At 49.6% G+C, this 15,000-nt stretch overlaps 1 protein-coding gene across 1 annotated transcript in view; it reads right to left on the minus strand.

Annotated features, from left to right (window-relative positions):
* ephb3a (eph receptor B3a) overlaps positions 1-15,000 on the minus strand; it is a gene marked incomplete at both ends in the record, with an annotated part of 42,576 nt that overhangs the window by 27,568 nt on the left and 8 nt on the right. Inside the window, 4 exon segments of the mRNA XM_083658915.1 lie at positions 1,592-1,979; positions 2,381-2,665; positions 6,427-6,491; positions 14,945-15,000. The exon segment at positions 14,945-15,000 is cut by the window's right edge and continues 8 nt beyond it. Of these exon segments, the coding sequence (XP_083515041.1) occupies positions 1,592-1,979; positions 2,381-2,665; positions 6,427-6,491; positions 14,945-15,000 (794 nt within the window).

The following is a 15,000-nucleotide window of genomic DNA, read 5'->3' on the forward strand; positions in this document are numbered from 1 at the left end:
CTAATGGCCCCACAATGTCGCTCTAACAACCCGTGCCATAAGAAGCCAAGGAAAGATAAGATTTCTCCCCTCATAATTCACCGAGACCTTAAGGCCTCGCGCGCTCTCGCTAATCTGATTTATTTTTTTCTATTAAGCCTCTGCGCCGCCATTTTGTTTTGTTTTTGTTTTGTTTTCTTCTATCTATCTATCAGGAGGAGGCGGCTGGATCACCTCGCTCCTCTTTCGTCAACCCATTAACCTCTTTGGAGGGCGTGATGATTCCCTGATTTGGATACACTCAGGTCTTCCCTCTGTCTCTCTGTCCCCCCTCCTCTCCTCTCCTCTCCTCTCCTCTCCTCTCCTCTCCTCTCCTCTCCTCTCCTCTCCTCCCCTCTCCTCTCCTCTCCTCTCCTCCCCTCCCCTCCCCTCCCCTCTCCTCTCCCTCTCCTCTCCTCTCCTCCCCTCCCCTCCCCTCCCCTCCCCTCTCCTCTCCTCTCCCTCTCCCTCTCCTCTCCTCTCCTCTCCTCTCCTCTCCTCTCCTCTCCTCCCCTCTCCTCTCCTCTCCTCCTCTGCCCCTCCCTCCCTCCCTCCCTCCCCTCTCCTCTCCTCTCCTCTCCTCCTCTGCCCCTCCCTCCCTCCCTCCCTCCCCTCTCCTCTCCTCTCCTCCTCTCCTCTGCCCCTCCCTCCCTCCCTCCCTCCTCTCCACCTCGTGCGGCGTTTGGCTGCGAGCGGGCGGGCGGGGCCGATGGTAACAGAAATGAAATGTCTGCGTGATTAATGCTAGCGTGGCGCTGTTGGCTCACGTTGGCCTGAGTGGTGTTAATGAGTGTGGCCGCCTGTAGATTAACTAACGGGGAGGCCGAGGAGGAAATTACACTTCCTCATCGCAACAACCGCTGGCCAAAGCCCCCCCCCCAGGGCTTTTTATCAAGGCGGCGTCGGGCGGCAAGCTTTTAACCTTGAGCCGCCAAACGCCAACGAATGAGGTCTCCGACGCGTGTTCGACACTATTTCTCACGCCCAGGTGAGAGAGAGAGAGAGAGAGAGAGAGAGAGAGAGAGAGACACTGCTTCCCCCCGGTCTTTCTTTTCGCCTCTCTGCAGCAGCTCTCCCCCCCTCCCCTCCCCTCCCCTCCCCTTCCCTCCCCTCCCCTCCCCTCCCCTCCCCTCCCCTCCCCTCCCCTCCCCCGCCTCTTCCTCCTCTCTTCCTTTTGGCTGCCGATTCTGTCCCCGCCTTGGCAATTCACACCTCTTAACTCTCCCCATCTCTCGTTTCTCTCTTTAATATCTCTCTTCCCTGGCCGGCGAATAGCGTTTCCCTGCCATTATCTGCTTTTTCCTCGCGCAAAAAATCTCTCTCTAGTCTGTGCCTTTCCCCGCCGCTATCTCTCTCTCTCTCCCTCCTGTCCTGCTCGCACAATATTTGTATGCTGCTCCTCTCTGCAACAGCTCATTAATTCATACTCTCCTCCACCCTCCTTCACCCTCTTTTCAGGAGCCACACAATAAACGCAGAGACGAGGGCACCGACCGAGGTGACGTGCGCTCCGCATATAAAGGAGGGGTTTTCGTTAAATAACCGTTGAAAATCTCTTTTAAATACAACGTACCCTGGCACTGGAAGTCGTCGGCGGACGGCTCGAAGCCGGCCACGCAGGTGCAGGAGCCGACGGGAACCATCCACTCGCCGTCGCCGTTGCAGTAGAGCTTGAGGGGGACGGACACCTCCATGGCGTTGGACACGCACGCCCCCGGGGCGATGACCAAGGAGGTGGCCTCGGCACCCGTGGCCGTCTCGGGGAACACGGCGAAGTTGGCGATGGTGGTGGAGCACTTCTTGAAGAAGACCCTGACGGAGATGAGAGACATGCAGGCGCCCAGGTCCTGGAAGGCCAGGTAGAAGCCGGCCTTGGACAGGGGGCCGAAGCTGCGCACTTTGGTGTTGATGCGGCCCGCCTCCAGCAGGGAGAAGCTCTCGTCCGGGGCGATCGTGTCCACCTTCAACGTTAGGGGGGTGGGGCGATATGGCAGAAATATCACCATGCACGATCTTAGCACGATTCTTTTTCATCTTGGTTTTTATTAAGATTATTTAACAAGTTACTGAACAGTACATGGGCTGAGCGATATGGAAAATAATATAAACAAAATATTTACACAATGAGATTTTGGATAAATAATCATCAGTAATGTGGATATAATGACTAAGTGGGTAAAGGCAAATAATAGAACAGCTACAACAGTCTGGTAGTTCTGAAAAGCACTTTACTGTAATGCAGCATTTATAACCAGAAAAAGACAACACTTATTATGCCATATCACGATATTACGATATCCAAAATCTATGACAATATCTATATCATGTTATCGATATAATATTGATATATTGCCCGGCCTACCTTCACGTAGGAGTTCTCCCTCCAGAGGGGGCTGCTGTCTGTGGCCGTGTCTCCCTCCGACTCGTAGTAGAACAGGTTGAAGGTCTCTTTGCAGGACCCGGGGATGTTGGGGATGCTGGCGCAGTCGCGGACGGAGAACTTGAGCTCCGTGTAGACGCGCAGCACGCCGCGGCGGGGGATCCAGTCCGTCCGCAGCCAGTTGTTCTGGTTGGGCTGCCGGACGTTACACACCTGGTAGGTCCTGATGGGGCTCATGGAGTCGTCATAGCCGCTCACCTCCTCCCACTGTGGAGACAACAGAGAGGCACTGTGACAGAGGAAGACGCGACAGCAGTGAAACTACTATGCACTGATGGCAGATGATGAAGAACAATGAGAAAAGAGTAGGTTAATTTGAAGTGTGAAAAATTTGACATTTTAATTCCTTACGGATTCATATTATTTATTTTAAAGCCCCATTAGGTCATTTATTTTAACCGTAATATAACAGCTTTTTAATCATTTTGATGGTACAGTCAGTGACTTCTAATAGGGAGAATGGTGGCTGTCATTCCTACAACGCTCCCCCCGCTCTCCGAAGGCCTGTTCCTGCACTATGTATTTTTGGTGGTTGCCTCCTTCAAATTAAAGGTTTTCCGCTGACAAACTAAAGCTATGCTTTTATTGTGAAGTATGTATAGGAAGTGAAACGTGTTTTGCTTGCTAGTTTGATTAGCGGTGTGATGAGCTACTTCTCTCATTACTGTAAGACAACCGGCAATATTTGGAGCTATTTCTTCAGCGAATCAGTTATTAAAACAGAAAGGTAAGCAAAGTAGAGAGTACAAGCAGAAACAGTCAAATAAAGCTGATATCTGAACGTACAAACAGGGAAGTGGAGTATTTATTACATCTGTAACTGTGGGGGCGCAGTTTCCCCAAATAGAAAAACGACACAATGGGGCTTTAATGCAAGTATTAGTTCCTATTCCTCCAGAAACTCATTTACAACTATTAATTAGTATTGAGTCATATCAAATGCAGCATGACCTAATCCAAAACAAGCACAGAGGGCATTCAATTATGGAATTTTTGTCTAGACTGACAGAGTGCCAGTCGATGTTTGTATGTCTGCATGCTGTTAGTGTTTGTATAGTTTTATGGGGACCCCAGGAAGATTAGCAACCGCTGTAGTGGAGGCTAATGGGTATCCGAATAAAGAATAAAGAAAGAATTCAAATGTTCAGATGTGTGGAATATATAATATTCATAATCAAAATGCAAGACATGCACACACACGTTTAAAAGCCTGTTCCGCTGTGTGTGCCCTGGGTGGTATAATTTGCAACTAAAATGCTTCTAATTGCATGAATCATTCAGAAAATTCCAATCATTATGCACTATTAATAGAATATATTTTTCCCATTAAGACATATTTCACGCATTATGCCTTATTTGACTAATGGGTCTGACTGTGATGTGATTAGATGTTGGTGGTTTGAAAAAAAAAGAAAAAAGGTACTGTAGTCCAAACCATCACAAATGTCTTGTATTGGTAAGGCCTTTATCATGGAGGACTGACAGCAGCTAGTAAATAAGCTGAAGACTGTGGCAGATCTTTAGGATGCAATGCAGTGCTGCTCGCACATATATCGCTCAAAACCGCCTCACCAGGAAGGCTGGTTCATAAATAAGGTATACATTTCCTACTTCTACTAAGAGAGAGATATATGAGAGTATGCATTTTAAATGGAAACATTTCCATATATCCAAGTGGTTATTATATAATGCAAACAGTGCGTTATTTATTAAAAAGGCAAGTGTGTGATGTGCAATGTGATCATGACTGCACTCTGGAGCACTTCAGGTTAAGTGGGATATGCAGAATATAACGGTACTTATATATTTTACATGCCTGCTCCTCCAGCACAAGTGCAGATATTTGCATCCCATCTAGTTATATGCCTAGGACTGAAAAAACCTCTCTGGACATTTACAGTAGCTTTGAAAATTCAAAATAGTGATGTAAGAATGTTGATATTCCTGTCTGTACATCAATATTGAATGAATCAGAGACCAGTGTTTCCCCACACATAGACTTTACTTGGGCGGTTTGCCCAGGGATATTATACGTGTGGGAATAATGTTGTATACATTACATTATGATTAGTAGTACAGTATATGAATAAGGACTGAGAGGTTGATATGCTGTTCACTATTAGTTTCTGTCCTTTTCCCATTGCATGCGTTGTGCATTTTCTTTTCAAAATAAAAGCCCCACGATGCTGCCACTAAAATAACAGCAGCTGACAGTTTTTGTCTCATGCCAAGGTGCAATGTACAGTAAGCAAAGCAGCAAAATGAGGGTCAGACCTGGCAGCAGGGTAGACCGTGCAAGACTGTGCAAAAAAATCACATACGGTATTCACATATTCGATATTCACAAAAATCGGCCCAAGGCACTCGCCTGATTTGAATTCTGTGTGAAACACTGAGAGACTATTTGAATTCAAAGCTTTATTCAAAGCTTTATTCTTGGGCACTAGTAGTCCGTGTAACTAATATTGCACTCACCCACTTTACAGCAAAAGGTGTATCCAGATTATTAACGGGGCGCATCGGTCAATACGTTTTCTCCACGAGGAAATAACCTTGCGAGAAGTCAATCTTTTTTTCTTTTTTTTTCTCTCCGCACCCTAATTCCCCTGTGGACTGAATGCTTCATTTCCATAACAAATGAGCTTCCCAGAAATTGATTATTTCAACTGGAAGAAAATAATGCATAACTCCGCTCACGTCCCGCCAGCTCTCGCGCCGCGCAATTTATCCCCAAACGATGAGTCCGAGAGTGGGCATTTACGCGTCGTAAATCAGCCGGCAACACGTTGACGCACTAGCTGACAAATATGATAATTGCCGGGCGCAGACGTATGGGCTTGTCAGACGAGGGAGGAGGAGAGGGGCTGCCTCGGCCTCCTCTGACATATGACTTCATGGCTGTCGGGACATTCACAGTCGGGCCTGGTAGCGCGCGAGGAGCCGGGCTGCCTGCCGGAGATCGTTTCCATGGCAACCCACCGTTTCCATTGACTGACTTTGCGCTCACGTAGCAGAGACAAATTACACTGGCCGGGAGTGGGGGAGGTCTGTCAAGGCTGTTAGCCCCGGGGTCAAATTCATGTTGTTTTATTTTCTCCTCGTTCCTATGGGGGGTATCAACCACGAAAAAGCCTAATTCCTACCCGTAACGCGCTCCTGGGCCCGGATTATAAAAAGACACACATGCTTTCAATTATCTAGCCATCTCTCATGGGGAGACATGCGAGGTATAGCGAGCCTAATAGCTTCTTACATACTGTGTGTGTGTGTGTGTGGGGGGGGGGGGGGGTTGATTTGTTTGCTTGGGTTCGTTTGTTTGTTTGTTTTAGGTAGGGGTCCGCTACGGCTACGCACAGATTCTATAGATATACTGGATATAGAGTTTTCTCATTTCAAAATTTTCTAAGTATGTGGTTCATTTCCAAAAGTGTCAGTGTCAAGCCCTGTTCGAGACCGTTTCCTATTACAGAAATAGTGGACTATATAGTGTGTTTGCCATTTTTTACTAGTGTCCGAATTCTCGACTGTTCATTTGATTCCCTATATCCACTATAAAATACCCACAATGCACTGACATTTCTACAGTTTCTCCCATATACCACTATGCAAAATCAGTCATGTTGGCCGAAGGAGGAGAAGAATGAGGTAGTGTCTGAAACTCATAATTGATAATTCCCCATATAGTTCACTATATGATAAACACTAACTAACTCCATGGGGAATAGTGAGTGAGTGAAGCATTGTGAACACGGTGTGTGTTTCTCATTTGTTCTTAGTATCCAAGAAAGCAAACATACACTGCGTAAACAAAGATATTAAGCAGCGGGAGGCGTGCTGTTCCAAGGCCCGCAGAGTGGGCTCTGTTAACAAGCAAATGGAACAAATGCTGTGAGGAAAAAAAAAGGCACACACACACACACGCACACACGCACGCACACGCACACACACACACACGCACACGCACTCACCCCACTCTCCGGGAATGTGGTCCAGGCCAGCTCTGTGGTTGCCCACCGACTGTCCATTAGGGTTTCTGCAAATCAAAGAGGAGGAGGGTGACAAAGTGTAACAACTTTAATTAAGTGGTGGGAGGAAGACACACACACACACACACACACACGTCACACACACACACACACACACACACACACACACACACACACACACACACACGCACACACACGCACACACACACCATTACACAACATTATTAAGGACCACACAGAAGTCCTTTCTGCTTTATGAAGGATGCAGGTAAGACTTTCTGAAGGATGCAGGTAAGACTTTCTCTCGCTCTCCTTCATCACCTCCTCCCACGCACACGTCGTGTGTCGAGCACAACAGATCTGTGATGGGCCTAATTAAAGCTCTCTCATCCCCACCACCCAAAAAAAAACAATACAAAAACAATAAAAAAGTGTGTGACACGTGCAAACGGCCCTTCTATTCTCTATTAATTTGCGGTAGCAGACGTCCTCTAAGATCCCGTCTGTCTGTCAGTGGAAAATATTCCATTAACTAGCGCAGGTTTAGAACCATGAATTTCCCATCTGTGTGCATCACTGGAGACCCGGGCCAGTCTGTCAACCGGCTGAGAGGTGTCGATTCCGAGCAACAGGTCCTCTTAGCGGGGGGTCTCCCAAGCCCCCTCCCCCCTCCCCCCTTATCTGTTTACGACGTTGTGGCGCGGTGCGAGAGAGGCCGAGACAATCGGACGACAAGCGAAGAATAAACAGAGGCATCAATAGGCATTGTGTGTGTGTGTGTGTGTGTGCGTGTGTGTGTGTGTGTGTGTGTGTGTGTGTGTGTGTGTGTGTGTGTGTGTGTGTGTGTGTGTGTGTGTGTGTGTGTGTGTGTGAAGCTGTCGATCAGCTGTCATCTGTGAGTTCATGAAGCCTGAAGAGGTGCGTCTGATCTGAAGCACCGGCCCTCTTAAAGCTCAATATATACAGCCGACTGTCCTCCATTGTTCCACTGTTGTTCTTGAAGCGTAATTACTGGCAACAATTACACCTTTTTCTCCCCCACAAGGACTCAGTGACACGAAGGCCTGCTGGGTGCCATTTGCTCGCACGTCGTCGTTAACTGTGCTAAAGCGAGGGGGGTGGGGTCTCCTTGTATGTAAACAAACCGCACGTCCTGTGATGAACCACAGAGGCTGCACTGCAAAATAAAGACACACAAACTATATAGGGCTGGGCAATATTGACAGAATTAAATATCATGATATTTTAGAGCGAATACCTGGGTTTTTCGATGATGTGATGATATTTGGAGGTATTGTATTCCAGCTTTCATAAGATACTTACTGTAAGAACATTTTGAAAACGAGTAATGATCATTAATCATTAATGTGACTGCTAGGGATGCACCGATATGAAGATTTTGGCCGATAGCGATAACCAATATTAACATTGCCCGTATGGCTGATAACCGATATTTGCCGATGTCGATATGATCTGTATAAAAACACATTTCTATGATAATCAAATGTCGTACACATAGTGAAAAACAAATGTAAACAGTGAATTTGAAAAAGTGATGGATTTCTTTATTTCCAAAACATTTGGAAAAGCCCATCCGTTTCCTCTCAATGTGAAAATGATGGCTGATACCGATAACCAATATTAACATTGCAACATCGGACCGATGCGCTATGTTAAAAAATGACTAACATCGGCCGATACCGATATGATTGTCGATATATTGTGCATCCCTCACTGTGTAATCAATGTGGATATGATGAGCAGGTAAAGCCAATCGTTGTTACTCAACAGGCTAATAAGTTCAGAAAATGTAATTTAAGACCAGGAAGAAGTAACATTGAAGTTATTTCACAATATAACGTCTCACATCACAATATCGATATTATATGATCAATGAGATATATTATATGATATCGGCCTATCGCCCAGCCCTACCTCTAGCCTTGTCTTTCTAAGGGATGCAGTATTGCCTTGGGGCCATAATGGCAGCTGATACAATATTTTGCCTACATACTGCTTTAAATAGTCTACAGATGACTATTCGGTCAACAGTATATCCTTGGCCTGTGTGTCGTCGATTCGTCTTTGATCGAGCGAATAGATCAGTATCTGGTCTGGTCCATTCAGAATCACCTATGTAGCTATAGACAGTGAGCTGGAGGTAACTGTACGTACTACAAGGGATAATCAATGGTGACAGTCTGAACTACATGTGCATCAGAAAAACGCCAACGGCTTTTCATCATTCTCGAGGCCGAGGAGGAATAATCCAATAATGAGTACAGGTCTGTATCCAGCAGGGGGTGTGTGATCCGGACCCCTCCTCTCGCCCCCAGCGCCCGCAGGCGACAGAGTCAGACGACACTCTGACACTGACAGCCTGAGATTTAGAAGGCGCTCTTAAACCGGCTTCACCTGCCTGGGTCACGCACGACACGCGGAGCACATGTAGGGCAGCGTGTGTCGGGGGGGGGTGGGGGGGGGGGTCGCGTGTGATCGCCCTGCACCCGTGGGACCTATCCGTTCAAGCCATGCTTAAGTGTCTTTGAGAGAGACACCAAACCAGCTCCAGGTCGGTCGCCTTTCTGGACCTGACCTTTGACCTCCCCGTGGTGCAGCAGGACAGAAAGAGAATTTCCCTAAGGAGATTAATAAATCATATTCTGTTTACGCAATTATTAGTATTAATTATTTAGCCAGCAGTGATCGGAGTCAGGAGCTGCTGTAATGCACTAAAAATACATGGTCGAGTCTCTTATTACCAAAGTGTATTATTGACAACTCGCTGGTTCCCAGAAACCGGTTTAGATCGAAAAAGTATCCCGTTTGTTCTACAGTTCCCATCTCCTGTGAAGTTTACTGTGCCTGTGAGATCCCCTTGCTGCTATAACTCAAATCCAGCATTCCCCCCCCCTCTCCCCCTCTCCTCTGCCATAAAGCAGGCGTCGCTGCTGGAGTGGGTCCGCCCCTGGGGTAAGAAAACAACGCTCCAGTGGGAACTGGTCCTCAGACTAGAGCATCACCACCCGTGGCATTTACTGTTTTTGATCACCGGAGCCAAAATGCCACACAGCTCTCTGCATTCTCCCGTGCGCTCTGGGAGCTAGCGTAGCGCACATGCTAATGTTTTATTCACTTTGCCAGAGCGGGTGGTGCATCATGAAAGGGGCAGCTCTCCTTGTATTACTCTGACACGCACTCCCCAACAAGCAAAGACATGAAATATTAAGAGCCGAACATCATCTTCAGTGATCGCGGATGATCAAATGTGCCTATAAATAGGCGTACGAGGAGATACAACATAGGCATTTTGACTCAAACGTCAAACTTCTGATTTGACTTGTGAGGAGCCGAGCTTACAGCTAACAGTCAGTGTTGTAGTGGAGTTGAGTTCTGGACTCCTTTTCGGGACTTGTGACTCGACTTGGGCTTAAGCACTGATGACTCGGACTTGGACTCGAGCATCCATGCATTCGGACTCGGAAGTTGGAGACGGGGACTGTCTCGGACTTGTTAATTGATAAAGGCAGTTTTTGTGTGTGTGTAATAGGCATTAATACTTTGGCATAAGGTATTGATAGGTATATTAATACTGTGACATTATTTAATTTCAATGCAAGGACAGGCACGTGTGTTCGCTTTCACATTTCACACTCATGTTCAGTAACTCCGGACTTAGACTCGGACTCGGGTAATGGGGACTCGACTCGGACTCTTCTTTGGTGACTCGGACCTTGAACCTTGAACTCAAACACGGGAGACTCGAGATTTGACTTGGACTGGAGATAAAGTGGTGACTTAAACTGGCTACAGCAGACTAATTGTAAGCAACAGTTAATTAGTAGCTGAGTGAGTGCATCTATTTCTGCAGAAGCACATGTCCAGTCCAGGGCCATCTCTCTCTGCAGAATCACATGTACAGTCCAGGGCCATCTCTCTCTGCAGAATCACATGTACAGTCCAGGGCCATCTCTCTCTGCAGAGCACATGTCCAGTCCAGGGCCATCTCTCTCTGCAGAATCACATGTACAGTCCAGGGCCACCTCTCTCTGCAGAATCACATGTACAGTCCAGGGCCATCTCTCTCTGCAGAATCACATGTGCAGTCCAGGGCCACCTCTCTCTGCAGAATCACATGTACAGTCCAGGGCCATCTCTCTCTGCAGAATCACATGTACAGTCCAGGGCCATCTCTCTCTGCAGAATCACATGTACAGTCCAGGGCCACCTCTCTCTGCAGAATCACATGTACAGTCCAGGGCCATCTCTCTCTGCAGAATCACATGTGCAGTCCAGGGCCACCTCTCTCTGCAGAATCACATGTACAGTCCAGGGCCATCTCTCTCTGCAGAATCACATGTGCAGTCCAGGGCCACCTCTCTCTGCAGAATCACATGTACAGTCCAGGGCCACCTCTCTCTGCAGAATCACATGTGCAGTCCAGGGCCATCTCTCTCTGCACAGCACATGTGCAGTCCAGGGCCACCTCTCTCTGCAGAGCACATGTACAGTCCAGGGCCACCTCTCTCTGCAGAATCACATGTACAGTCCAGGGCCATCTCTCTCTGCAGAATCACATGTACAGTCCAGGGCCACCTCTCTCTGCAGAATCACATGTACAGTCCAGGGCCACCTCTCTCTGCAGAGCACATGTACAGTCCAGGGCCATCTCTCTCTGCAGAATCACATGTACAGTCCAGGGCCATCTCTCTCTGCAGAATCACATGTACAGTCCAGGGCCACCTCTCTCTGCAGAATCACATGTACAGTCCAGGGCCACCTCTCTCTGCAGAGCACATGTACAGTCCAGGGCCATCTCTCTCTGCAGAGCACATGTACAGTCCAGGGCCATCTCTCTCTGCAGAGCACATGTACAGTCCAGGGCCATCTCTCTCTGCAGAGCACATGTGCAGTCCAGGGCCATCTCTCTCTGCAGAGCACATGTACAGTCCAGGGCCATCTCTCTCTGCAGAGCACATGTGCAGTCCAGGGCCATCTCTCTCTGCAGAGCACATGTGCAGTCCAGGGCCATCTCTCTCTGCAGAGCACATGTGCAGTCCAGGGCCATCTCTCTCTGCAGAGCACATGTGCAGTCCAGGGCCATCTCTCTCTGCAGAGCACATGTACAGTCCAGGGCCATGCTCTGTTTGATGCTTGATGAGCAGATTTTTTTTAAACAAGTCAAGCTGACCTACTTCAATCTCTCCTCAGGCGGGGCCGCTTGCATCTGCTCTTACGGGTCAATAGATAATTATTCGTGTTTACATTCTGATGTATAGCGAGAAGGCAGAGGAGGATGGAGATCTATTGATGTGGAAATTCATTATTGCTTTTCGAGCGATCGCAAAGGCCGTACTGAAAAGGCAGTTATTAGTGCATTTCCTTACATCACGCCCCACGCTCGACGACTCCTATAGAATGTTTTCCAAGTCGTAATCCGTTTATTTTATGAGCTTTTAAACTGTACACTAAAGACTCGCACTGTAAATTACATTAACACTTCATCGCTGAAGGTTTTACTGGAAGTCTGCGGGTGAGAACGGGAGAGATGTGTAATCGCTGGTACGCGCTGCACATGAGAATGTACTTAAGGTTGCGATCCAAGTCACACCATCCATCACGCGCGCAAACACTTGACAATCCGAAAAACAAATCGGGAGACTCAAGCCATGTGTTGAAATTCACAGAGTAAGCAGCTAAACGACGACACATCCAAGCGAGTGGAAAGCGCGACCTCATCGCGCCCCCTCCCTTCCCACGTTCAAACTCGTGCGCTCATCCGCCCTTCATGTCGATCCTCAGAGGACAAACATGAGTTAACCTCGGCGCGTTTGAGTAACTGGGAGCTGTTGGGTTGGAAACAGGCCGATCATCGGGGCCATGAGGGCCCGCTGGGACCCGGAGAGGGCCGCTGCCACTGCATTGATTTACTTGCTGACACCAGAATTGATGAGGGCTGGAGCTGGCCACGGTCCAGGAGAGGCAGATTGGACCGAGAGACGGAGGCAGGCAGAGAGATGGAGCTCTGAGGAGGAGGAGGAGGAGGAGGAGGATGCTGCTGGCTGCTGGCTGTGAGTGAAGGACGCGGTGGTGGTGGTGGTGGTGGTGCGGGGTGGGCTGCTGCCTGAAGCAACACTCAGATCAACATGGCGTCACACTACTTGTTAAGCCATTGACCTTTCATACACACTTGTCATCAAACATGGGTTCACATGTGTGTCCTGTGGCGCCGCCGGGCCCGGGACTGATCCGCATCCTCTGCTCTGCGTCCGCAGACCACAGCAGCACTGTGTGCTACCTCAACCCAACGCCACCTTTGGTATTCATCATCATAGGAAGGAAGGCATCCAAGATGAATACCAATATTTCCCTTGCAGGACAGGACAGGAGAGGGGAGGAGATGAGAGGAGACTCGAGGAGAGGAGAGGAGAGGAGACGAGGAGATGAGAGGAGACGCACGAGGAGAGGAGAGGGGAGGAGACGAGGAGAGGAGACGCACGAGGAGAGGAGAAGGGAGGAGACGAGGAGAGGAGAGGGGAGGAGAGGAGAGGGGAGGAGACGAGGAGAGGAGAGGAGACGCACGAGGAGAGGAGAGGGGAGGAGACGAGGAGAGGAGAGGGGAGGAGAGGAGAGGGGAGGAGACGAGGAGAGGAGAGGGGAGGAGAGGGGAGGAGACGAGGAGAGGAGACGCACGAGGAGAGGAGAGGGGAGGAGACGAGGAGAGGAGAGGGGAGGAGACGAGGAGAGGAGATGCATGGAGAGGAGAGGGGAGGAGACGAGGAGAGGAGAGGGAAGGAGAGGAGAGGGGAGGAGACGAGGAGAGGAGAGGGGAGGAGATGAGGAGAGGAGAAGCGAGGAGAGGAGAGGGGAGGAGACGAGGAGAGGAGAAGCGAGGAGAGGAGAGGGGAGGAGACGAGGAGAGGAGAGGAGAGGAGAGGGGAGGAGACGAGGAGAGGAGACGCAAGGAGAGGAGAGGGGAGGAGACGAGGAGAGGAGACGCGAGGAGAGGAGAGGGGAGGAGACGCACGAGGAGAGGAGAGGGGAGGAGACGCACGAGGAGAGGAGAGGGGAGGAGACGAGGAGAGGAGACGCACGAGGAGAGGAGAGGGGAGAGGAAAAGCCAGGAGAGGAGAGGAACGCCCAGTCGGCCCGTGGTGAGAAGCTGCCCTTAATGCATGGTGATGGAGCACAGCCTGTTTGAGGTGTGGGTGAGGTTTGAGGTGTGGGTGAGGGGAGGTGCAGCCTGTTTGAGGTGTGGGTGAGGGGAGGTGTTTGAGGTGTGGGTGAGGGGGGGTGCAGCCTGTTTGAGGTGTGGGTGAGGGGGGGTGCAGCCTGTTTGAGGTGTGGGTGAGGGGAGGTGAGGCAGCCTGTTTGAGGTGTGGGTGAGGGGAGGTGAGGCATTCTGTTTGAGGTGTGGGTGAGGGGAGGTGAGGCAGCCTGTTTGAGGTGTGGGTGAGGGGAGGTGCAGCATGTTTGAGGTGTGGGTGAGGGGAGGTGCAGCCTGTTTGAGGTGTGGGTGAGGGGAGGTGCAGCATGTTTGAGGTGTGGGTGAGGGGAGGTGCAGCCTGTTTGAGGTGTGGGTGAGGGGAGGTGCAGCCTGTTTGAGGTGTGGGTGAGGGGAGGTGCAGCATGTTTGAGGTGTGGGTGAGGGGAGGTGCAGCCTGTTTGAGGTGTGGGTGAGGGGAGGTGCAGCCTGTTTGAGGTGTGGGTGAGGGGAGGTGCAGCATGTTTGAGGTGTGGGTGAGGGGAGGTGCAGCATGTTGAGGGTGGGGAGGTGCAGCATGTTGAGGTGCAGGTGACGGGAGGTGGGGCAGGTGGCATCCTCGCTGAACGGGCGGGTGTGACAACAAAGGGGACAATAGCAACAGGGCAGTCCCTTGGCCGCAATGGAAACACACAGGGGATGTCATCAGGGCACGCACGCACGCACGCGCACACACACACACACACACACACACACACACACACACACACACACACACACACACACACACACACACACACACACACAGAGGGGGGGGACTGGGCTGTGTTGCGAGTGCTGTTGATACATGGTGGTGAATGATGCATTGATTATAAGCATATCACAGTACAAAGCAGATTGATATAAAGGCTACTCATCAGAATTGCCAATTTACCAGAGCGGGTCCGCATTTACACTAACAGCCTTGATTAACCCAAACATGAATGAAACAGTGGTTCACACCGAGGCCATTTCACCACCCAAAATACAGCCTGGTCTGCTGTGTGAACTGATGGAACAGACTCGCCCCCGATCAGATTCATGCAATGCAACAAAACCTTTAACTGAAAATGTTAAAACGCTCCTCATGCTTAACTTTCCATTCCTACACAATGGTTTTCTTCCTGACAACGGCAGATGATGATTGTGTGGAGTTTGATTTTCAAACATCCAATCCAGCCTGAACAGCCTCATTGTGCGTCTTGCTTGAGGGAAAAGTAGTGGTAAAAAAAAACCCTGTAAAATGGCTCAGCCTACCTTCTACAGCCAGGGCCACGGGAAGAAGCAGGCTGCATACCCACAGCAAGTAATCC

Source organism: Poromitra crassiceps (assembly GCF_964638095.1).
Source record: "Poromitra crassiceps genome assembly, chromosome: 23".
Taxonomy (NCBI): Eukaryota; Metazoa; Chordata; class Actinopteri; order Beryciformes; family Melamphaidae; genus Poromitra; species Poromitra crassiceps.